This window comes from Ruditapes philippinarum, unplaced genomic scaffold (assembly GCF_026571515.1).
Source record: "Ruditapes philippinarum isolate M1 unplaced genomic scaffold, ASM2657151v2 ctg5611_1_1_1_1, whole genome shotgun sequence".
NCBI classification, from domain to species: Eukaryota; Metazoa; Mollusca; class Bivalvia; order Venerida; family Veneridae; genus Ruditapes; species Ruditapes philippinarum.
Genome location: NW_026860853.1, coordinates 1 through 23620, shown reverse-complemented (window position 1 = coordinate 23620; position 23620 = coordinate 1). Strand labels below are relative to the sequence as shown.

General features: G+C 31.6%; 2 protein-coding genes and 2 long non-coding RNA genes across 4 annotated transcripts; 2 read left to right on the top strand and 2 right to left on the bottom strand.

Moving 5' to 3' along the window:
* Nucleotides 1-511: 511 nt before the first annotated feature.
* On the top strand, nt 512-5912 carry LOC132713570 (uncharacterized). The gene is made up of 3 exons (XR_009623465.1): nt 512-934; nt 4971-5100; nt 5785-5912. It is a non-coding gene; the product is annotated as an uncharacterized LOC132713570 (long non-coding RNA).
* A 6800-nt stretch (nt 5913-12712) lies between these two features.
* On the top strand, nt 12713-16429 carry LOC132713568 (uncharacterized). The gene is made up of 3 exons (XR_009623463.1): nt 12713-13093; nt 13544-13615; nt 16350-16429. It is a non-coding gene; the product is annotated as an uncharacterized LOC132713568 (long non-coding RNA).
* Nucleotides 16430-17642: 1213 nt separating this feature from the next.
* On the bottom strand, nt 17643-20161 carry LOC132713566 (uncharacterized). The gene is made up of 4 exons (XM_060696204.1): nt 20099-20161; nt 19491-19683; nt 19160-19288; nt 17643-18726 (listed from the first exon to the last, which is right to left on the bottom strand). Exons 1-4 carry the CDS (start codon nt 20120-20122, stop codon nt 18578-18580), a joined length of 495 nt encoding a protein of 164 aa, XP_060552187.1. The 5' UTR covers nt 20123-20161; the 3' UTR covers nt 17643-18577.
* On the bottom strand, nt 17898-18578 carry LOC132713571 (uncharacterized). The gene has a single exon (XM_060696205.1). The coding sequence runs from the start codon at nt 18576-18578 to the stop codon at nt 17898-17900; it is 681 nt and encodes a 226-aa protein (XP_060552188.1).
* Nucleotides 20162-23620: the final 3459 nt, after the last annotated feature.

Below are 23620 nucleotides of genomic sequence, written 5' to 3'. Positions count from 1 at the left end.
ATAAAAACAGACAAGTAAGTCTAAATCAGATTTTGCCGGCCCTGACGTAAATCCCAACCAAAAGAATCTTTTAGAAAAAAACCTTGACCTTAAATGACCTTGATTTCAACGTCATATTGAATTTTGCTTAAATTGTTAAGTTTAAAACTTATTGCAAAACTGGCATGTTGAAAACTTCAAATTTGAGCTCAATGTGACCTTGACTGTCATGGTAAAGTTTTTAAATTTTGCTTTAATTGCAGTGGATAAATTTAAATCATTCTGTCACAGGATGAGAAAAATGTGCAGCCTGAACGGGACTCGAACCCGAGACCCTCAGAATACTGTTCCCTGGCTCTTCAATTATCAATTTTAACATGAGTTATTTGCAATAAATATCCAAAAAAAAAGGTTGCTTTTGTCTATTATAATGATATTCAGGGGACCTCTGAATTTATATAAGTATATCTGATAGGCCAAAAGTTGAGAGTAGGACCACAAAACAACATTATTATCAGGGATATTGTTGTAAGTGGAGTTTACTGTAAGTTGTAAAATCAACGATTCTCTCCACACAAAGAGTTAAAAGAATTAACATATATTTACAGTTAAGTAAGGGAAATTTTTCAAAATATGGCTGATTTATTCTGTTTTATAACTTCTCATCCAGTTTCATCATGGGCTCAGGAGAATTGACTATTAGTGGACCAAAATAAGCATAGTTATTATATGGCATGTTGGGAGTTTCATTATAAGTATAAATTTTTATGCTATTGGACTTTAATTATTTCAGGCTGGGTTTCTGATGTCTTCATACCTCCAGATAATTGGATTCTTAAACTTAACAGCCAGAAATGGAAAATCCATGTTGTTTTAAGGAAAGCAGAGCAACAAGAAAATCATGTACAAGAGCCTATGAAACAAAACAGAAAAGTAAAATTGTGACAGGCATATAGTAAGTGTTGGTTTAATTTTATTTGTGTCTACAGGCTTTTTCGTTCACCAGGGGCAAGTGTTATTCCAAGATACTGGTAAAGCTACTGATTTTAGCTTATAAAACCCTATTTTAGTCAAGTATGCTTGTTCACGTAAGTATGTTTGTTTGTTTGATTGGGTTTTACGTCACACCGACACAGTATAGGTCATTTGGTGACGTTCCAGCTTTACTGGTGGAGGAAGACCTCAGGTGCCCCTCCGTGCATTCAGGCACGAACGGGCACCTGAGAAGAACCACCTAAGTTCCGTAAGCTAGCTCGAAGGCTTTCTCACATGAAAGAATCCAGTCATTGTCGGGATTCAAACCCACAGCGGTGTGGGGCAAGTCAACAACCTTAACCACTCGGCCACGGACGCCCCATGTAAGTATGTAATATAAACTAAAACATGAATACTGAAATGTGTAGATTGACTTCACAATATGAACTATTTAAGAGTTTTTTTATTTCTGTCCATTTTTTTAAAGTGTTAAGTCAATAAATTGCACACAATTTATTGCAAGTTTGTAAAATCACACACAACTTTAAACTTCATAGTTACTATACACCGAGTAATGATGTACATGTATTTTATTTTTTACGGATAAAATAAAGTTGCACCATATATAGTTTATATAGTCATGTTGCTATTGTTGAGCATTATTTTTGGTTTTGGTTTTTCTTTTACAAAAAAAATTATATTTACAAGATTTAGTTTGTATATTTATTTACAGTGCAAGGGAGGCAACTTAAATTTTGATTTTTTTGACCAGCTGGCCCAATAAGTAGATGTTTAAATTTGTATAAAGTGATTTGTATTCAAAGAATTTATTTTTTATTGAAGAAATCAGTTTTTCATTGTTGTAGAAAGTTAGTTAAATTAACATAAAATTTAGTTATACTTAGTTTAGAACAGTTATAAATAGTTTGTGAATATATAAATTTTATACTACATGTAAATGTAAAAAAGATTAAGTGAACATTTATAAGCATTGTGCTTGCGGGTTCTGGTCATTAACATTAATATATAATTACAACTCTTCCTTTTATTTTATCATTAAAGATGTTACATGAAATAAATCCCTTACAAGATTATATCAAAAGTATAAAAAATATGTAAAAAATATGTGTACATTATGGTGTAGATTTTTCCAGGGTAAGCCTGGAAGAGAGGCTGGTAAACCCTGGAAAAACTATGGAAAAGCATGGAATTTCATGGAAATTCATGGAAAATTGGTATTTTTTCCATGCTATGTGGATTTTTTTTTGTCCAGCCATTTCCAGCATTGCTCAGGAATAGGCTGGAAATTGGCTGGACATTTGTGGTAAAAGCCTGGAAAACCATGGACTTTACTTCCATGTAGCATGGAAAGTGGAACTTAGATTTTTTTGATGCTGGAAATGTGTTAAACTTTCTCTAAGTATGCTGGAAAAAACTTGTAAAAATTGCAAGAAATCTTACTTTATATATTCAGCACAATATTGTAAATTTAGGAAGAAAATATACAATCATCATTTATTTTAATGCAAGTTACTGTAAATGATTTGAAATTTGACACTTTAAATTTATACTTTTTATGTACGGTAGTTGGAAAAGGGTATCTCAGAAAAATGTCTATGCTAAAGACATAAATGAATTGATTGTTCAAAATACATATTATTATTTAAATAAATCTACATGAAGTTAATTTGTACAATGAAATAATATCCATTTAATTACAGGCTTTAAGTTTAACTATAAATTAATTAAAGTCTGTGATTAAATCATTCAGACACTATAATAATCAAGATGGGATGGCATTGCTTGCCATTTTTAAATTGTAAGAATTCATGTTTTTGGATAACAATAAATAAATAAACAAAACAAAACAGTGCATGAAAGAATCTCATAATTATATATTCTATCAAATTGACCAATATTTAGGAAAATAAATACTACATCCACAGAGATTTTACACTACACAGATCAGAGCTCTGATAAAACTCATTGACCAGCATTTTCTAACCATCTGTGCATGACTAATTTACTCCACTGGTCATTTCAGATCAGGCTGTTCCATGTGATTATTTTGGGGAGAAATAACATTATAAATTTCATATGAAGAATTTATCTAGAAGGAAATTGCAATCTTTTTTTGTACAAAAATTTGTAATGATCTTTAAAATCTATATATCTATTAGCTATTTGATATTTTCTTTTACGCTCAAAGAATAAAAGTTAAAATGATGAGCAGATAAACCCTGCTTTACATAATGATAGACCTGTCCAGTAACTGTTGTAAATTTTGAATTCTAAGATATCTGGGTCAGCAAAGAGTGCAAATGGATGTACTTGATATTTTAGCAGTTTTTGGAGATGTTGTTTTGTTTAAGACTTTAAAGTGTTTAAGTATTGGTATGATAACAATTAGAATCACCTGGGACAAAGAGATATACAACAGAATCAGGTATTTATAAAACCTTAAGTTACATTAATGCAGAAACACTGGTTATATATCAAACTATTAACATTTTCAACAAGAGATCAAGGTTGTTTTTATATTTTCAACTTCATGCATTTGTTTTTTCTGATAATTGTTTTCAATCTATACATGTATAATCTGTAAAATATAAATTATTCAATGATTTCTTTATAATGTATATTGTTTAAATGACAATTGTTAGTAGATCTTTTTCATTCCTACAAATAAAACAAATTAAAGGACTAAATGGTACAATCAGTAGTTTTGTACAGCTGAACAGGGTCATCATAATCATTTGATATTTACATGTATGTGTAGTGTTCTCAATGGAACAATCTAAAATTACATTTTACATTATACAATTACATAACTTGCAAGCTGGGACATAAGTGCTGACTGTGAGAATTAGCGGCAGTGTTTAATAATGATGTGCAGTATTTATCCTGAAAAGGTATATTTTTAAATCTCAATACGTGTACTTTTTTATTCCATGTCTTTTCTTGAAAAAATACATACTGGGTGATAAATATTGTCACAAATTGACTTGATTCTTATACATGTACAGAGAAATTCTTAAACACTTGTGCACTTTGAAATAAGATATACTGCATTGCTTAAGTTTTTTTGAATATGCATAAGCATAGTTAATATTTAATAGTTAATACATTTGAAACATTAGATTTGATGTTATTAAAAGATACGATATATAACTGCATAATATTTATATGCAATAAAACATAAGTCATTACCACATCTGTGTTAAATTTATTATGAATTTTATCTTTAAAGGTGAGCACAACCACAAGAAGTTCTAGGAAACACAGGCAGAGGACTGAAAATGGACATCAATAAAAGAAATAGTAATTTAAATAATCAGAAACACTTGAAACAAATTTAAGATTAAAACAGTTTCTCATTGACAGATTAAGAGCAAAATAATTGCTAAAATTTATAAGTCAACATGAACCTAGCTACCAAACCTGCAGCTAGAAAAAAAACTGTTTGTGCTATAGTGAATGTAGGATGTTCTATTCTGTATTTGGACTAAAGGATATGTATTAAATTTTGTGAAAGAAATATTTGATCATGTTAAACTAATAAAAATTCCACCCCAAACATTCCTGTGCTGAATTCCGTCAGATAATTTTAAATTTTAAGAACATTCAGGGAGGCTGGAATTAGGCTGGATTTTTTTCCATGTTATTCCATCAAGGCTGGACTATTTACCATGGTAAAAAGTCCAGCCTCTATGGTTGGCAGACACATGGAATACCCTGGAAAAAAATCCATACTTTTGTTCCAATACTCCATGTACATGGAAAAGCATGGAATAAAGTCCATGCTTTTCCATGGAAAACATGGAAAATATTCCATGCAGCATGGAAAATGTTCCATGTTTTTTCCCTGTTTTTCCAGCCCATTTTTTCTCAGCTTCAGGCTGGAAAAGGCTGGAAAATTTTGTTCCAATACTCCAGCCTCTTATTTTCCATGGAAATCCCTGGAAAAGCATGGACTTTTTACACCCGGGTTAACATAATCTATTACTTGACTTCAGGATTGAGAAGGAGAAGTTACATATACATGTATAATCAGTGGAAGGGAGACAACTCATATTTTGATCCCTTGACCAACTATTCAGACAGATTTCATAATCCATGTTATTATGAAATGTGAAGAAAGTACAGGTAAGAATTTATCACACTTAAATAACGGGAGACATTAATTGAATTTATTAACTGTTGATAAGAATTTTTATCTGTCCAGACATTAGAAATAGCATGGTGTCTATTTTGAACCCAGTAAACAATATTCAAATATTTATATAATAGGATAATTTGCAGGGCTTTCAGGTTTCAAGTTGTGATAATGTTGTACAGGCAATTTTGTTTATTTCATTTCATGATTTGACATTATCCATCAACAAATTTCTGCCAAACAAAACAAAACTGGAGTCATTAGTACTCTCAAATTATTGAAATGTGCTTAAATTGTGATAACTTTGCAGCAATTAAAGTGTCGCCGTTAAACGTTATCTTTAATAATTCAATGCTTAAAATGATCTTCAACAATGTTTTTGTTTCAATTTTAAGAAATTTTCTAAAACTTTGTTATTAAATTGATGTATTTAGTTGGACATTCAATAGAGAGAGCATCAGATTTATCTAGTGGCCCTGAGTTCAATCTTCGGGCAAAGTGGTTGCTACAATACCTATTAAACAATTCATGGTACAAAATTTGGCCAATATATTAATAATAATATAGTCATATATATATATAGTCATATATATTATAGTCATTTTTCTTTTGTGGTTTTTCTTTAAAACATCTGATTCTGTATTTACCCATTTCTCCATTAAGTATTATTACAGTTTCAGATGGCATTTTTCAGACAGAAGTTTGTGTTGGAATGATGGCGATCTCTTCTATCAGTAAGAGAATGAGGTAAAAGCAATATTTGATTATGAAGACAGCAACTGCCCTCTATGGCTGTGTGTTGTTTTTATGTAGACAGTTATTTTCTTTTGACTGCTCGCCGTGATTACATTACATGTCATCTGCTTATTTAGTGTCTGCAGAGCATTCATAAAGTTTGAACCTCAACGTCAGGAAATTAAGGAGGGAAAAATTACAAATACCTTTTAAAGTTTCTAAAGTTTTATTAAACAGCTTAATCAAGCAAATATATAAATTAACTGTCAGCTATTATGTCACAAAAATCATTGTGTTAGATCCACATAAAAATATTGTTTTAACTTACAATCTCAAGTTCCCTCAATAAAGTTTCTAATCAAAACAAAACTTGAACTTCACAAAAATAAATGTCAGATTATTTGATAAAATCGTAAAACCTCAAAGATAAATTAATAAAAACTTTGTGCACCAGAATAATTTCGAATAAATGCCAAAGTATAGAGAATTTTGAAGAAATAGCCAATATGGTGCACACAGTTAAATTTTGGTGTTGAAGCTCCTGACTGAAGGAAAGCTGGCTATTTATATGCCACAGTCCCCACATATTCCACAACTGTGTTGAAAGAACGCCCCAAAGATATTTTGTGGGCTGCACAGTTTTTTTGTGGGAAGACGTCCCACAGCTTTTCTTGTGGAAGGAATGCTCCACAGCTTTTTCTGTGGGGCCATCCTTAAAAAAATGATTGTTTGCAGTAACCCGACCCAGAATTTTCAAGGTGGGTAGGTAGGTCGATTTTTTTTTTTTTATTGAACTGTACTCCCAAATAAACATGGAATTTCAAAATGCTGGACAATTTATGCTTTGATAATCTGGTAACAATTAATAAATTGATAAATGAATTCAATTTTGTGGGATATCATCTGTGCCAAAAAAAGGCACCTTATCAACAAAGTATATACATCAAAACTTATAATAAGAATAATCACATTAAAATATTACATTTTCTAAGTGACAATATAAGTTAACAAATTATTATCATCGAATAAAGAACTATCCCTTGCATTCACTACGTAATAGCAGTAGACGTTATAGTCCAACATGGCCGACATGGAAAAGTGGAGTCCGGAAAAGTGCATAACAATTTATCATAAATATACAATGTTTGCAATTAAATTCAAATGGATTTATTATGCAGATTTATATATTAATTGTGGCTGCATCATATACAACCAAACTTAAACATCTTGAGTGTGAAATAAAGGAATTAACTTTTTTGACAGAAGTCACAAACACAGATTAAACACAGTGACACAGGATTCTACCAAGGAGAACATTCAGGGAAAAGCTTCCAGAATCAGGAAAGATTAAATAGCTGGCACAATAAATAGATTAACTTTGATGTCCTGTAAGTTTCAATAGGACATTACATGATTTACTGTGTTGTCGCCAGTAAAAGCTTCTCAAAATGATAGTGAAAGTAGAAATAAAACAAAACTGAAATCCAGTGAAATCACAAAAGGTAAAATTTCTAGGGCATTATAATACTAATTAACCAATTTTAGCTCACTTGTTCTCAGAGATTTTTTTTTTTTTGTTAGACACCAGTTTGTCGAAAATGTCATTTCTTCTAAATATTAAGAAATATTGTCGTAAAAAATACATTACAGTGTTTTCAAATTGACTCACAGTACACTAGGGCTGTCATTGATGGAAAATTTTGCATTGTTGATATATCGAGAGACAATATCGACAATATATCGACTTAGACAGTAGATACAATGAAAAACATTTAAATATGTGTTATAAATTTGAATCCTAGTGTTATGCATGCTTTTATTAGACATTTCAAATACTACAAACTAACAGAAAGTTTTTTTTTCTATTATTTCTTTTCACTGGCATTTGAAAACTGTGTTTATAGTTAAAGTAGCCGATAACACTTGGAAAAAGTTATTTATTTCACATGGTATTTTCTTTGTATTGTTACTAAACACGGCAAATAAACAATATTATCATAACAAACAAATTGGTAACACCTCTAATTTTGTATCATTTAACCTTTATTGCCTTTATCACAATCACAAGGTGTTAAAAATATGTGACGCCAACTGTCACTAATTTAGAACATGTTAACCCACAACTTTTGTTGTCATATTGTGTTCTACCGAGATGTGATTTACACTATATTTCTGCAGAAGGGACCAGGGATCAGGTTCGAGTGTACCAGCAATCTGTGTTCTAGCGATCCGAGGTACATTGTAACAATATATATAACATAGGAAGTTGGCAAAGACTGGGCAATGAGGTCGAGCCAAGGGAGGTATTCAAGCTATCCAAGGACAAGCTGACAAAGTTCAACTGTAAATATAGGTAATTTAGGTAATTTGCAAAAATGTTATACTATGTACAGTATAAAGGTAGATTCATAACTTAAACAAAAGCTGTTTATTTACAGTAAATTTCTGTCAGGTACTATTGCTATCATTTAAAGGAACTCCACTGAGGTTTATAAGCTTAAAAACATAAAATTTTATTTCTTCACATAGATAAACATGAGCACTTGAAACAGAAATATTAATGAAATATACCGTATAAGTACTTTTTTCTGCGGGAACTTTATTTCTGCTATTTCTGCGGTTCATAACAACACCGCAGATTTAAAAACCGCAGAAAATTAAGCCTTTCCCTATGTATCTGTCGGAATATTTTTAACTATCAATATTGTATAATTAAATTACCATGTATCGTTATCTGCTTTTGTAGAGATTAATGGTTTTGGGATTTTTTCTTTACGTATCCGTCGTGAATAAACGATTAGAAACAAATCCCTACTTTGCTTGTTCTATTTGTTTAAATAATCATCTTTTTTTTTCGGAATATTTTTATATGATACTAAAAAATTCTCGATAAAAATGTATATTGTATATCATTGCAATTGAATACTAAAATTGTGTTCATGTTTTTACCGTTGTTAATATCGCTGTTTTAATCTTCTCATTTTTAAATATATTTAACGATATCATTATCAAAGACATAATAGAAAATAACCCTTGTTTGTTATTGTAATAAATGCCTGTAGTAAACAGTCTTTTGTATTTATACAAAACATGTAGCTTTTGTCTATGTTCGATTTGCCATTGTTTTATTTTCACACTTACCTTCAAACGTCAACGTTAAAGAAACAATCGATGTTCTTTTATTCAAATTGTGTTTGCATGTTGTTGTTCTTTATTATATTTACGTGTATAAACACATGCATGATGAATACGAAAAAAACATCATTAGTCGTCTGCATTTTAAACCAGAAATAATGTAAAACGCAGAAATAAAACGTATCAATGCGAGAAAGATGACACCGCAGAAATAAGATACGCAGAAATTTAAAACCCCTTATTTTGACAAAAATCGCAGAATATTAATCCCGCAGAAATAAGTACTTATACGGTAACTAAGAAATACACAAGAAATACATTGAAAATCATGATTGTACTAATTCTCAGTTTGATTTGAATGAAAAGCGTTTTAACGCTTTTCAATTTTGGGTCATTTTTCACTATTATAATATTATTATTCTAGAAAAACGGAGCAAGCTGATGATCTGAAATTTTGCACATAAGTTATTAGTTTAGATCTACATCAAATGGAGTATTAATCTCAAAAAAATATTTCCAGTCCCATCATGTCAAAAAACCTCAGTGGAGTCCCTTTAATAAGTAAGTCATATATTATATGTTTTTCCTTGTAGCAGCTGTAATTTAGAAGCATTACTTAATTTATAATGAAAAGTTCAGTGCTGCTTACCTGCCACAAAGTGACATGGTGAGCTTTTGTGATCGTTTTTCGTCCGGCATCTGTCCGTAAACTTTTACTTCAAACGACATCTCCTCATAAACTGCTAAGCCAATTTCATACAAACTTCACAGGAATGGTACGTACCTTTGGTAGTGAATTGTTCAAAGAATTAAGTTCCATGCAGAACTCTGGTTACCATGGCAACCAAAAGAAAAAACTTAAAAATCTTCTTTTAAAAAAAACAGAAAGAGCTAGAGCTGAAATATTTGGCATGAAACATCATCTAGTCAGAGTCTACCAAGTTTGTTCAAATAAAAGCCCTTGGGTCAAAATTGGCCCCACCTCAGGGGGTCATTGTTTACCCTATATGTATATAGTGAAAACTTAAAAAAACTTCTTTTAAAAAAACCAAAATGGCTAGAGCTTAGATATTAGATATGAAAATCTTCTATTTGGTGTCTTCCAAGTTTGTACAAATAAAAGCCCTAGTGTCAAAATTTGTCCTGACTCAGAGGGTCATTGTTTTTCCCTATGTTTACTATGTATACAGTAAAAACTTAAAAAGTCTTCTTTGAAAAAACCCAAAGAGCTAGAGCTAAGATATTGAGCATGAAACATCTTCTAATGAGTGTCTACCAAGTTTGTTCAAATAAGGGCCCTGGGGTTAAAATTGGCCCGTCCAAGGGGTCATTGATTTTCCTTATGTGTATAGTATTGCAAATGACTATGAAAAAGACTCCATTTAAAGCTTGTGTGCAAATTTTCAGACCGATCCCTCACCTATTTTTCCACAATAATCATTTATATTGTGCAATTAATCAGCAACAAATGAAATGAGCTAAGAATTGCCCTTTTATAATACTTGAAAATACAGGTTGGCTCAAATTTTTGTACTTTTGAAGTACAAAGCTACCTCTACCTCTGCATAGTATATTGAGGAGATTGAATGACAAATGCTGCATGTTTTAATTTATTACTAAATATTATTGGGTCTCATACAAAGATTTAAAACTAATTTTGCTTGATGTACATCCATATGCATACAAAAATCTGTCTGATTTTATTGATACACAGTGACGTTTTATTTTCATTTTACAATTTCTTTTGTGCATTATCATCGCTCTATTCAAACATTTCAAGACAGTATGAGAACTAAAACGAACCTGTAAATTGGATGTATATTTTTGTACTTACTGATTGCATCACATAAACTTTGGTTAGTGTTTTGTTTTCTAAATAAAACTAAATAAAACAGAGCTGATTGTATGTTTATGACTAGTAAAAATCATCACTTGCTTAAAGAATAATAAACAAAAAAGAAAACTTCTCGAATATGCCTAAAGTACACTTAAAACAGTTAAGTTATTGTTACTCTTGGTTTATTTTTTTAAAGTTAGATTAAGTTGACATTTTCAGATCATCACAGTATTTTTGTTCGGTGTAATAGATAAATAGTAACACATGGTAACAGTATTTTCCTTGGGATGATGTTTTTACTGTTACCCACAATCCCATGTGTTATTTATATAATGTCATATCATCTGTTATGATGTCATGTTGTATGAATTATGATGTCATATCATCTGTTATGATGTCATGTTGTATGAATTATGATGTCATATCATCAATTATGATATCATGTTGTATGAATTATGATGTCATATCATCAATTATGATATCATGTTGTATGAATTATGATGTCATATCATCAATTATGATGTCATGGTGTACGAATTATGATGTCATATCATCAATTTTGATATCATGTTGTATGAATTATGATGTCATATCATCTGTTATGATGTCATGTTGTATGAATTATGATGTCATATCATCTGTTATGATGTCATGTTGTATGAATTATGATGTCATATCATCTGATATGATGTCATGGTGTATGAATTATGATGTCATGTCATCTGTTATGATGTCATGTTGTATGAATTATGATGTCATATCATCAATTATGATGTCATGTTGTATGAATTATGATGTCATATCATCTGTTATGATGATGTCATGTTGTATAAATTATGATGTCATATCATCTATTGTGATGTCATTACACATCTTGTGATGTCATAACATGATCATTATGATACTATACCTCAGGGCTTCCATTAATGGAAGTTTGGGAGTCATTTACTCCTTGATTTTATGCTTTTCCTTCTTTACATATATAATGTGTCTTCCAATATCAGAGATTTTGATGTCTCTGACTTCCAAATTTTGAAACTTAATGGAAGCCCTGATACCTATTGTGATGTCATAGCACATTGATTTTGTTGTCATATTATCTATTATAGCATAAAATCGGCTATTTTTGCCTCTTTTGCCCATGTTATAATGGGACCAAAACCATGTGTTAACATTGTAATGGCTCTTGTTATAGCCCAGTTTTACCTACGGGCAATACATACAGGGTCAAGTAAACAAACACAAAAATGACGATTTGGCCTGTTTGTTATATTGAAATTATTGATGTGAGGGCCTCAATCGCATAACGGCGAGTAAATTCAAGTAACTATGTCGGAAATACGGCAAATAGACATCGCCGCTAATCTTGGTTGTCGCCCTTTCTAAGAAATGGACAGTTGTCAATGTTATGATAATGTAAACAAATAATGTGATTCAGTTTAACGCTCAAATTAACTTAGAAAACACAAAATGAATATGAGAAAATGTTGTTTTATTAATGTTTATATTGATAAATGCTTTTTATATTTCTTTGAGAGAATAATGTTAAGTGCCTGATATTCTTTCATAAACTAAATGTTTGCTTGAAAAAAAAAATCTGATGTCACTGATCTTTTTTCTACCATCAAACTGAAATCATTCTAAGAATTTCTGAGGGTCTTGGCAGAGTAATTTTATGTTGTTTTTTTCTTGAGTTAATAAATCTCAAATGATAAGCTTTTTTAAATCAATTAAAATTCGAATTTTGAACGGTTCTGAGCATTTCCCATGTAGTTGGCACCGGAAAAATAAAACACATACGTAAAGCATGTAGAATTGGATAAATACCTTCCAAGCTAAAGGATTTAATGTATGTGTTTTGTTTTAAATATACATCATGAATCTTTTTTAAAATTTTATGATATAATAGCGTCAACGCACATTTATTTCGATTTTAGTATTTACATTTTAATGTTATTACAAATTTCATCTGCTATGATTGCATTAGTATTTTGTCATTTGAATGTAGAATGTCTCTTTTTATAACATAAACTGCTCATTTCATTTTGTTCTGATGATAACTATATTTCAGACATCTACAAAAACAGAGATTAAAACATATGAACAGTAATGAGAGATGGTTTCAGGCAGCAAAGAATTGAGGAAGAAATGCATGAAAAACGTGAACAACAGAAAATGGACATTTCAAAATTAAACACTATGATTAATCCGGCATAGGAACAGATGATAAAATTAAGAAATAGATATGAAAAAGCCATAACACATAGGAATGAGAGGTTTGTATGATTGTTTCTGGATGACTGTGATAACATTTGTAGCCTATCTCAATGGAGAGAACGTGTTTTAGAAAAAAGTATCTACAGATTCAAATTTAGTTTGTTCATGTACAGTCAGTTTTATTTGTAAAGTATTATGTATATGAACATTTATAAACAAAATGTTTAAATAAATAAGAAGCACATAATTCTCTTCATTAAACTTCTTGAGGTAAATAATGGCCACTAAAATTAAGTTTCTATAGCAACCAAACAGTGGTGATAAATGTAGCTAATTGCACAAATAACCCAAGATAAATGTGTTGCTCATGTTGCAATAGGTAAATTTATTATTGAACATTTGCTATAATCAAATACTGATTTAGATAATAAAATGCATAACTGCATAGTGTATATTTCATAGCTTTTTCATTTCTTTAATTAACTATTACTGTATTTATTTTATCACAGAGGTATTGAAAGAAAGAAAATTGATTGAAAGAAATGAGGTGTGCATTTTCTAGGAAAAAGTTGACATTCAAGGTAAAGCTTTTTATACAGTAAAGACTGTCTTAGTGACCCCCTGTATATAGCGACGTTCTGTCTTTAGTGACCGTAGTTAGGTGCGCCGAACAGTATTTACTATATAAATGGTCTGTATGTAGCGACTCCCTGTCTAGTCTGTACAACGACCATGATTTAGTCACCCGTTACAGTATTTGAGCCGTGAAAAGCGACTTTTGCAAGGGGAGCAAGGCTTGAACTAGGTGGCGACTTGGGCGAAGAAGTCGCCTTCGGATCAACGACTTTGCCTAAAACAAACTTCAAAGGGATTTTGAAGTCGCCCGATTTTTAGCTCACCTGTCACAAAGTGACAGGGTGAGCTTTTGTGATCGCTTTTCGTCCGGCGTCCGTCCGTCCGTAAACTTTTACTTTAAATGACATCTCCTCATAAACCACTAAGCCAATTTCATCCAAACTTCACAGGAATGTTCCTTTGGTGGTCAACTTTAAAAATTGTTCAAAGAATTTAATTCCATGCAGAACTAGAAAAAACTTTAAATATCTTCTTTTCAAAAACCATAAGAGGTAGAGCTTAGATATTTGGCATGAAACATCTTCTAGTGAGTGTCTTCCAAGTTTGTTCAGATAAAAGCCCTGGGGTCAAAATTGGCCCCGCCCCGGGGGGTCATTGATTTTCCCTATATGCATATAGTAAAAACTTTAAAAATCTTCTTTTAAAGAACCCAAAGAGCTAGAGCTAAGATCTTTAGCATGAAACATGTTCTAATGGGTGTCTACCAAGTTTGTTCAAATAAAAGCCCTAGGGTCAAAATTGGCCCCGCCCCGGGGGGTCGTTGATTTTCCCTATATGCATATAGTAAAAACTTAAAAAATCTTCTTTTAAAGAACTCAAAGAGCTATGGCTAAGATATTGAGCATGAAACATGTTCTAATAGGTGTCTACCAAGTTTGTTCAAATAAAAGCCCAGTGGTCAAAATTGGCCCCTCCCCAGGGGGTCATTGATTTTCCCTATATGCATAAGTAAAAACTTAAAAAATCTTCTTTTAAAGATCCAAAAGAGTTAGAGCTAAGATATTAAGCATGGAACATGTTCTAATAAGTGTCTACCAAGTTTGTTCAAATAAAAGCCCTGGGGTCAAAATTGGCCCCGCCCTGGGGGGTCATTGATTTTCCCTATACATATAGTAAAAACTTAAAAAATCTTCTTTTAAAGAAATCAAAGAGCTATGGCTAAGATATTTAGCATCAAACATGTTCTAATAGGTGTCTACCAAATTTCTTCAAATAAAAGCCCTAGGGTCAAAATTGGCACCGCCCCGGGGGTCATTGATTTTCCTTATATGTGTATAGCAAAAACTTAAAAAATCTTCTTTGAAAAAACCCAAATAGCTAGAGTTAAGATATTAAGCATGGAACATCTTTTAGTGAGTGTCTACAAAGTTTGTTCAAATAAAAGACCTGGGGTCAAAATTGGCCCCGCCCCAGGGGTGTCATTGTTTTTAACTATATGTGTATAGTAAAAACTTAAAAAAAATCTTCTTTTAAAAAGCCCAATGAGCTAGAGCTTAGATGTTTAGCATGAAACATCTTCTTATGGGTGTCTACCAAGATTGTGCAAATAAAAGCCCTTGGGTTAAATTGGCCCTGCAACGTTGGGGGTGTGGGGGGGCCTATATACAGGTGAGCGACCTCAGGGCCATCATGGCCCTCTTGTTATAATTTTCTATCACACTTATTTACGCCGCTAGGTCTGTTAACAATTTATTTACCTATCAATTACAACCAATTACCGTTAATCCGCTAATAAAGAACGCGTTTCAACATAAACAAAGTTTAATGTATATCTTTCTCATTACGTATTCATGCGATTGACGAATCAGAACGCGCGTTGTATCTACGGCAGTTTGCATTGACCAATCGGCGACACGCTAATACACTGTGGCTGTTTGTTGACAATTACACAAAATGGCAACAGATTCAATCAATTTTCGCCGATAGAATGATTAAAGACACCTGCATATACATAATTGCTGCGGTGTTTGGGCGAGTAAAGATAAACAAAGCCAAACGTCTTAAAGGTGTGGTTATGTTCGAAACCTCGATTGTTAATTTTTTTTGGGAACATTTATTTTTACAAACAGATTTATCAATATAAATTACATTTTTAATCAATATGTAACTTTTAAATACTAATGTAATGGTGTAGTTTATAATCTTAACCAATTATACACTGTCTTGTTTTTTTATAAATGATATTTGATATGTTTAATATCAATAAAAATATAATTAAACCCTTAGTATGGTACTATCCTGCTTTTCAACCAAATATTATTATGATATGTTCATATATCCGAATTATGTAGAGACTGTCCACAGTGACTCCCTGTCTATAATGACCTTTTTTCTTTTCTCCCATCGAAGGTCTTAAAATACAAATGTACATACTTTGATTTTTGTATAATCATTAAATGAATAGATCAATTTACATTTTGAATTACATACTACATGTTAAAATTATAAAATGACATCAGACAATTATGAATCTCATTCTGAAATGTCTTTTTTTTTCAATAAAACTTATAAAATCAAATTGTGTATTTTGAATACTTGGTAAAGTAACAAAAAATTAGTGCAGAAAAATGTCAAAATGCAGCAATTAACTTTCCTTTTCTTATTAAATAATGGCACATATATTTTTCAGAATTGAGGCTCTTTCTCATAGATTTATCAGTTTAATATCATCTTTTATAGATGAAATGATCCGGAATGGTAACGTAAAGTTGCAAGCTAGGGAAGAAGAGATCCGGTTTTTACAGATGAACAAAAAGAAATGCTCTCCATGCTCAAACACCTAACAGAATCTTGAAGGAGAACTAGTTTCTTTACAAATACAGGTAACTTATTTATTACATTTACAATGTATCTATGTCTGTTTCTGTTTCATGTGTTAATTTTGTACACTAGTTAGCAACATGAAGTTTAACGATGAACAGTGATCATGCCTAGTTAATTTCACCAAAAGTCGATATAAAGATCATTAGACAATAGTTTAACATGTTCATCAAATCCAGTGGGGTTTTTAGGAAAAGGGGGAGATGCTGGGCGCTGGTAGGGAGGGTAAAAAATATATGAAAGTCAATTTTGGGAAAATTATGACGTTATTTATACTATATACTAAACTACATTATAGAGAGTCACATCTATATCTTTTTTCCCCTTAAGATCTGAGCCCCATAATGGTCAATATTGCAATTTGAAAAAAATTCATGCTAGTTCTTTTCTATATCAGGTAAGACACTTACACATGAAATAATAAAAACTTTCACCGTTTATTAAGGTAGTAATTGTTATTTTTGTACCCCCACCCATAACCTTCAAAAATCAAACAAACAGTAAATAAATAAAAATTCTTCTTTATTGAAACTGAAAGAAAATTTCATTCATACTGGCCTAATGTCATACAGAATATATTGCTCAACAATACAATACTTCATAAATATTGATTTCATTCAACATATTTGAAAAAAATAAAAAATCATTACCCCACCCACCCCAGCTTTTACCACTCTCAGAAAACTGTGAACGTTTTTAAAAAATCGACAAAAAAAAAATGAATAAAGTGACAGACCTGAAATTTACCAGAAATTGATATCAATATGTATAAAAGCTTTGTACCAAATTACAAAAAGATTTACCGTCTAGTTTTGAAAAAAAAAGTTTTTTAATTTATTGTCGCTTACTGGTCGACACATGAAAAATCTGAGTAAATTTGTTTATGTAGCAAAAAATCAAAATTTAAACATAACTAGATTGCTTCCATCATAAATTAATGTTTCAAAATAGTAATACATTTAATACCAAATGTTTTAGCTAAACTATTGTGAAAAAACTGCTTTTCAAGGCTCAAAATAGTATTAATAACACTAAAAAATTGAACAATATGAGCCTATATCCCACCCACTAACATTTCACTATTTTTAAAAATAATATTTAGTCATATTCCATCCATACAAAAAATCAGGTCTGACATTTAACAAATAATGCAATCAATGTTATGAAAGTGTTGTAGTAAATAACTCCTATATAGTCTAGTTTTGATAAACATGTTTTCCAAATTTATCTAGATTGAGTACACCAAACATGAAAAATAAAAATAATACTTGCAAATACATTACACAATCCAAAAGTATGTAGAACATGTCTGTAATATACATTCATAATGCATAAGTGTAACTCATTATATGTTTTATGTGTTTACCATATTACCCTTTAGAAAATACTGCACATACAAAATGAGCTTTAACAATTTTTTTCAAAGTAAGCTGCAAGTTTAGGCACCACAGACTCTAGAGTCCTCTTTGCGTTGGTTACTCGAGGTTGGCCTTCACTATTTTTTGCAGTAAAAACATTTAACAGTCCATCTTCTCCTTTTCTCCTGAATATTGTTTTTAAGTGTTCAAAGTTCAGACCGGAACTTGCAATATTGTCAGCAGTTGCATTCTTCATCACCCCAGCTGCAATAAGTACTTTGAGAGTTGGAAAATTTTTCTTTTTTTCTTTATGACAGTCCATATTGAATTTAATATCAATCGGAGGAAAACTTTTTACAATCATACAATCATTTTGCGTTGACACCATCAGGGACACAAGCTCCGATAAACATTTTACGTCAGCTTCTGCATTATGTGCATTGTAGCCCTTGCACAAAAGATCACGGGCTGGATCCTCTTGTTTGTATGAAGTTCTATTTGGATACACATGTTTGAACACAGGTAAAGAATCTACTAACCCTGTAATAGCCGACAAGAAATTTGGTAGCAATCCACAAACTTTATATGCTGCTGTCAATACTATAAAGTCAAATCGCCTTCCATTATGGGCAATAATGTAAATATTGTCAAACGATTCAAGCCATGAAAGAAATTTTTTCAATGCTACATGTAACGGAACTGGCTCCACTGTCACACCATCCACTGCCATCACCTTTTCATTAACCATAATAATTTTGGTAACATTCTCTGCAGCTGATGTGATAGGAATTTTTGGATAACATACTTGTTGAATGTAGAACCAGTTGACATTTCAACAGCAGCTATCTGGGTGATGTGCGGAATTTGATCTCCCCTTACTGAAACATAAATGATCGTAATTTACTATAAAAATTATGTTCAAAGGTTACAATTACCATTGAATAAAACAAATAAGATCAGTTTTCTATCCAAGTTCACAATACTTCATGTATTCTTTTAAAACATAACAAATACCAAAGAACTAGAAGGTTTTTTGTCAAAAAAAAAATCAAAAACAAAAACATATGTCTCCCAATTATGCACTATTAATAGGGTTGGTAACAACTATTTTTGTTTCTTTATTGAGGGTTAATTGCAAATTACCCAGCTGCTGTTACCAGTGTTACCTGTGAAATTACCAGTACTTTGTACCTTTCAACTTTTCCACATAATAACTTATGCCATATCAGGCTATAACTCAGGATCTGTTGATCTAGAGACCTGTGCTCCATCTGATTTGCTAAATTTATAGGTTGAAAGAAAGTCACTTACTTAGATCAGTGGTTTCCAGATCAGCTACAATGTAAGTCGGTGGTCCATGTGGTATAACTTGCTTGAACACTCCACGTGGAATAGGATCAGGTAGTCTTTCAATGTCCACCTCTTCATCATGACCAATGCCTGTCAGCAAACAGTAAATACACATAAATGAAAAGAACAGAGTGTAATAATTACTTTGGTCACAAAAACACTCAATTTATTTCAAGTTTATCAAGCAAGACCTCAATTTACAGTCTGAAATTCATGGAAGGAATACGTTAAATTTTCCGAACATCCAGTAGCCATTCAATATTAATTGTCATGTGAGGGCAAATATATTTACCAGATTGATATGAGACTCCTTCCAGTGTTTCATGTGCCTGCTGGGTAACCGCTCGCTCTTGTTTCAAGATAAGGCGCCTTTTTTTTGTCGATGGCAACTGTGTCACTTCTTGACTATGTTGTCTTTTTTTCTGACATTTGTCAGCATAATCTATAGTATGCTTACCAGGCGAAATACCAGCAACAGTTTTCACCTGTTTGATAAAGAGAAGAATATGTACTATACATGGAAAAGAAATTTCATAAATAAACAAAGTCAACCACGGAACTATATAATATTCAGAACTATACATGTATTATATTTGTTACATACATCTCTTAGTCAAACGTTTTATTATTTATAAAGATTTTTGACAGGTTATAAGGATGTATATGAGTGGTTATTTGCATATATAATCAATGCAACTTGAAATTAATTTGTAGATATATTCAAGAAAAAATAATTAACATAACTTCTTAAGATAACAGCAGCTGGGTGTACAGATAATATAGATTATTACACTATTTATATATAATTACCCAGTGGAAAGACACCAAACGTGTAGTATTATAAGGAAATGTTAACATAAATAATAAGTATTTAATTAAATCCATTTTAACATCACTTACCAAGATTGGGCTGTGAAGTGACATTGGTATATGTCTATAAACTGTGCACAGAACAAGAACCAGAAAACTGTAATGAACAAGCAGTAATTATAAAAGCTCTCAACAAAGAGCTTCAAAAAAAACCAAAAAAACAAACAAACAAAAAACAATAATTTAAAATAAAAATAGAACAATAAAAAAAAACATGAACAAGGAAAACAAATAAAAAAATCCATAATGAAGTCTCAGAAGACATCAAGTTGATTGCATAATAAATATTTTTATTCTTTGCAGTATAACATCTTAATATGTATGGTAGTGAATGATTTTTTAGCTCATCTGTCACAGAGTGACACAGTGAGCTTTTGTGATGGCTTTTCGTTCGGCGTCAGTCTGTAAACTTTTACTTTAAACGGCATCTCTTCATAAACCACTTAGCGAATTTCATCCAAACTTCACAGGAATATTCCTTTGGTAGTCAACTTTAAAAATTGTTCAAAGAAATTAATTCCAAGCAGAACTATGGTTGCCATGGCAACCAAAAGAAAAAACTTAAAATATCTTCTTTTAGAAAACCCCAAATAGCTACAGCTTAAATATTAAGCATGAAACATCTTCTAGTGAGTGTCTACCAAGTTTGTTCAAATAAATGCCCTGGGGTCAAAATTGGCCCCGCTCCGGGGGGTCATTGATTTTCCTTATTTGCATGTAGTAAAAACTTAAAATATTTTCGTTAGAAAACCGCAATAGCTAGAGCTTAAATATGTGGCATGAAACATCAACTAGTCAGTGTCTACCAAGTTTGTTCAAATAAAGGCACTGGGGTTAAAATTGGCCAGGCCCTGGGGGGTCATTGATTTTCCTTATTTGTATATACAAGTAGTAAAAACTTAAAATATTTTCTTTTAGAAAACCTCAAGAGCTAGAGCTTAAGTATTTGGCATGAAACATCACCAAGTCAATGTCTACCAAGTTTGTTCAAATAAATGCCCTGGGGTCAAAATTGGCCTCGCCCCGAGGCGTCATTGATTTTCCTTATTTGTATATAGTAAAAACTTAAAAAGTCTTGTTTTAAAAACCCCAAATAGCTATAGCTTAGATATGAAGCATGAAACATCTTCTAGTGGGTGTCTACCAAGTTTGTTCAAATAAAAGCCCTGGGGTCAAAATTGGCCCGACCCAGGGGGTCATTGATTTTCCGTATTTGCATGTAGTAAAAACTTAAAATATTTTCGCTTAGAAAACCACAATAGCTAGAGCTTTAATATTTGGCATGAAACATCACCTAGTCAATGTCTACCAAGTTTGCTCAAATAAATGCCCTGGGGTCAAAATTAGCCGGCCCCCGAGGCGTCATTGATTTTCCTTATTTGTATATAGTAAAAACTTAAAATATTTTCATTTAGTAAACCACAAGAGCTAAAGCTTAAATATTTGGCATGAAACATCACCTAGTCAATGTCTACCAAGTTTGATCAAATAAATGCCCTGGGGTCAAAATTGGCCCCGCCCCAAGGCGTCATTGATTTTCCTTATTTGTATATAGTAAAAACTTAAAAAGTCTTGTTTTAAAAACCCCAAATAGCTAGAGCTTAGATATTAAGCATGAAACATCTTCTAGTGAATGTCTACCAAGTATGCAGGCTGTCCAGCGTCCCTAAAATTCCTAAAAAATCCTAATTTTTTCAGTTTGGCTAAAATTCCTAAAGAAATGAAATATTCAAAGAGAATTCCTAAAAAAGCCCTATTTTTTCACTTAAATTCCTATTTTTTTATCTTTTGTGATAAACATATCGCGAAACAACCATGTTTTAATCACAACTTAAATTCGAACACAGTCAGTGGAGCTGATGCCATGTCTGACTAAATTGCATAAAGTCACATGTTGTATTTACTTCAACTCCTGCAGAAATGCCATTCTTGATTAATTACCAGATGTTATCAGAAAAATTATAAGAAACTGTTTGTTTTAAATGGAACAATGAAAATTGTCCGACTTTGACTCTATCAAAATAGTCACCTGTTTAAAATTGTGATAAAAATATTTCCAAGGAAGTTACATTTTTATTGGCTATAGAGTTTTACCATTTACCTCAGACAGTCTTAGGTGTATTTAAAGCAACTATTTATATGATGAACCACTAAATTTTATCAAACATTATGAAGGGGTCCTTATTAATAAAATCTTAATTTGTAATCAAGTTATTTTCAAGTGATGACTGTAGAACAGATCTTTTGTAAGTGATACAAGCTGGCAGATCTAGACAAGTTTCCATTGCTAATTATAAAGTGGGTAAGGTAAACTGGCAGTAGTGATTGGATGCTTTAACCATTTTGCTACCCAATAAGGGTACTAAGAAGTGACACCTTCAGCTGCCCTTTTTGTACACATTAACATGTACTGAACATATGTTATAACATATGATGTAAGTTTTTTAAAATCTGGAAAAAACTGTTGAAAATCATTGAAAAAACTGACTTTGTTGTGAAATTTCTACAATTTTTAGTAGCCTGATTTATCTTGAACAAATTCTTCATAGGTGTATACCCTGCTGTTTGAATTTAAGTTTTAATATTCCTGGGAATGACTTGAGTGGGTCATATTGTTTTTATTGTTTTTTAAGAAAGATCAAGACTTGTTGAAAATGTACCAACCTTAAAATGAATAAATGTTGATAATAAATGCATTTTTAGCTAAAATAAATCTAAAGCATAATTTCCCCTTCCATTTATTATTGGCTAATCATAGCTTAACTTATTGAATATTGGTTGTTCCAGGATACTTATAACTTTGAAAATGTTTTCATTCTAGTTATGTTTTAATGAAGGTTTTCAGCTCTGTTTAAAGGCAGTTAACCAGTGAATCCATTTCTTCACTGGTGACTATAATGGAACACTGGTAACGCATTTGCTATAACCGAACTAGAGCATTATTTGTGAGTTACTTTGTGTCAAATATTCAAAGTTGAGCCCATATCATGGTCTTTTTAAGCCATAATTTAGTTATGAAATTCCAAATTTTAGCCCTAAAATTTCTTTTATTTACCCTAAAATTCCTAATTTTAGCCCTGAATTTTTTTTAAATTTGCCCTAATTTTTTGTCAGAAGGTGCTGGACAGCCTGAGTATGGTCAAAATTGGCCCCGCCCGAGGTGGTCATTGATTTTCATTATTTTGTATAGAGTAAAAACTTAAAAAATCTTCTTTTATAAAACCAAAAGAGCTAGTGTTTATATACTAAGCATGAAATATTTTCTAGTTAGTGTCTACCAAGTTTGTTTAAATAAAAGCCCTGGGGTCAAAATTGGCCCCTCAGGGGGGGGGGGGTTATTGTTTTTTTCCTATATGTATATAGTAAAAACTTAAAAAAATCTTCTTTTAAAACTCCAAAGAGTTAGAGCGAAGATATTTATCATGAAACATCTTATGGCTGTCTACCAAGTTTGTTCAAATAAAAGTCCCCGGTTTTAAAAATTGGGATTGGCCCAGGGGGTTAATTTAAAGGGGAGCGATTTGGGGATCATGGCCCTTTGTATTTATTGTT

Coding starts and splice junctions, on each gene's coding strand:
- LOC132713571 (XM_060696205.1), bottom strand. CDS start 18,578: ATGGCAGTGGATGGTGTGACAGTGGAGCCAGTTCCGTTACATGTAGCA.
- LOC132713566 (XM_060696204.1), bottom strand. CDS start 20,122: ATGTCACTTCACAGCCCAATCTTG. Junction 19,289..19,490: donor AGGAGTCTCATATCAATCTG/GTAAATATATTT, acceptor GTTTGCTGACAG/GCATTGGTCATGATGAAGAG. Junction 18,727..19,159: donor TCTGGAAACCACTGATCTAA/GTAAGTGACTTT, acceptor TTTATGTTTCAG/TAAGGGGAGATCAAATTCCG.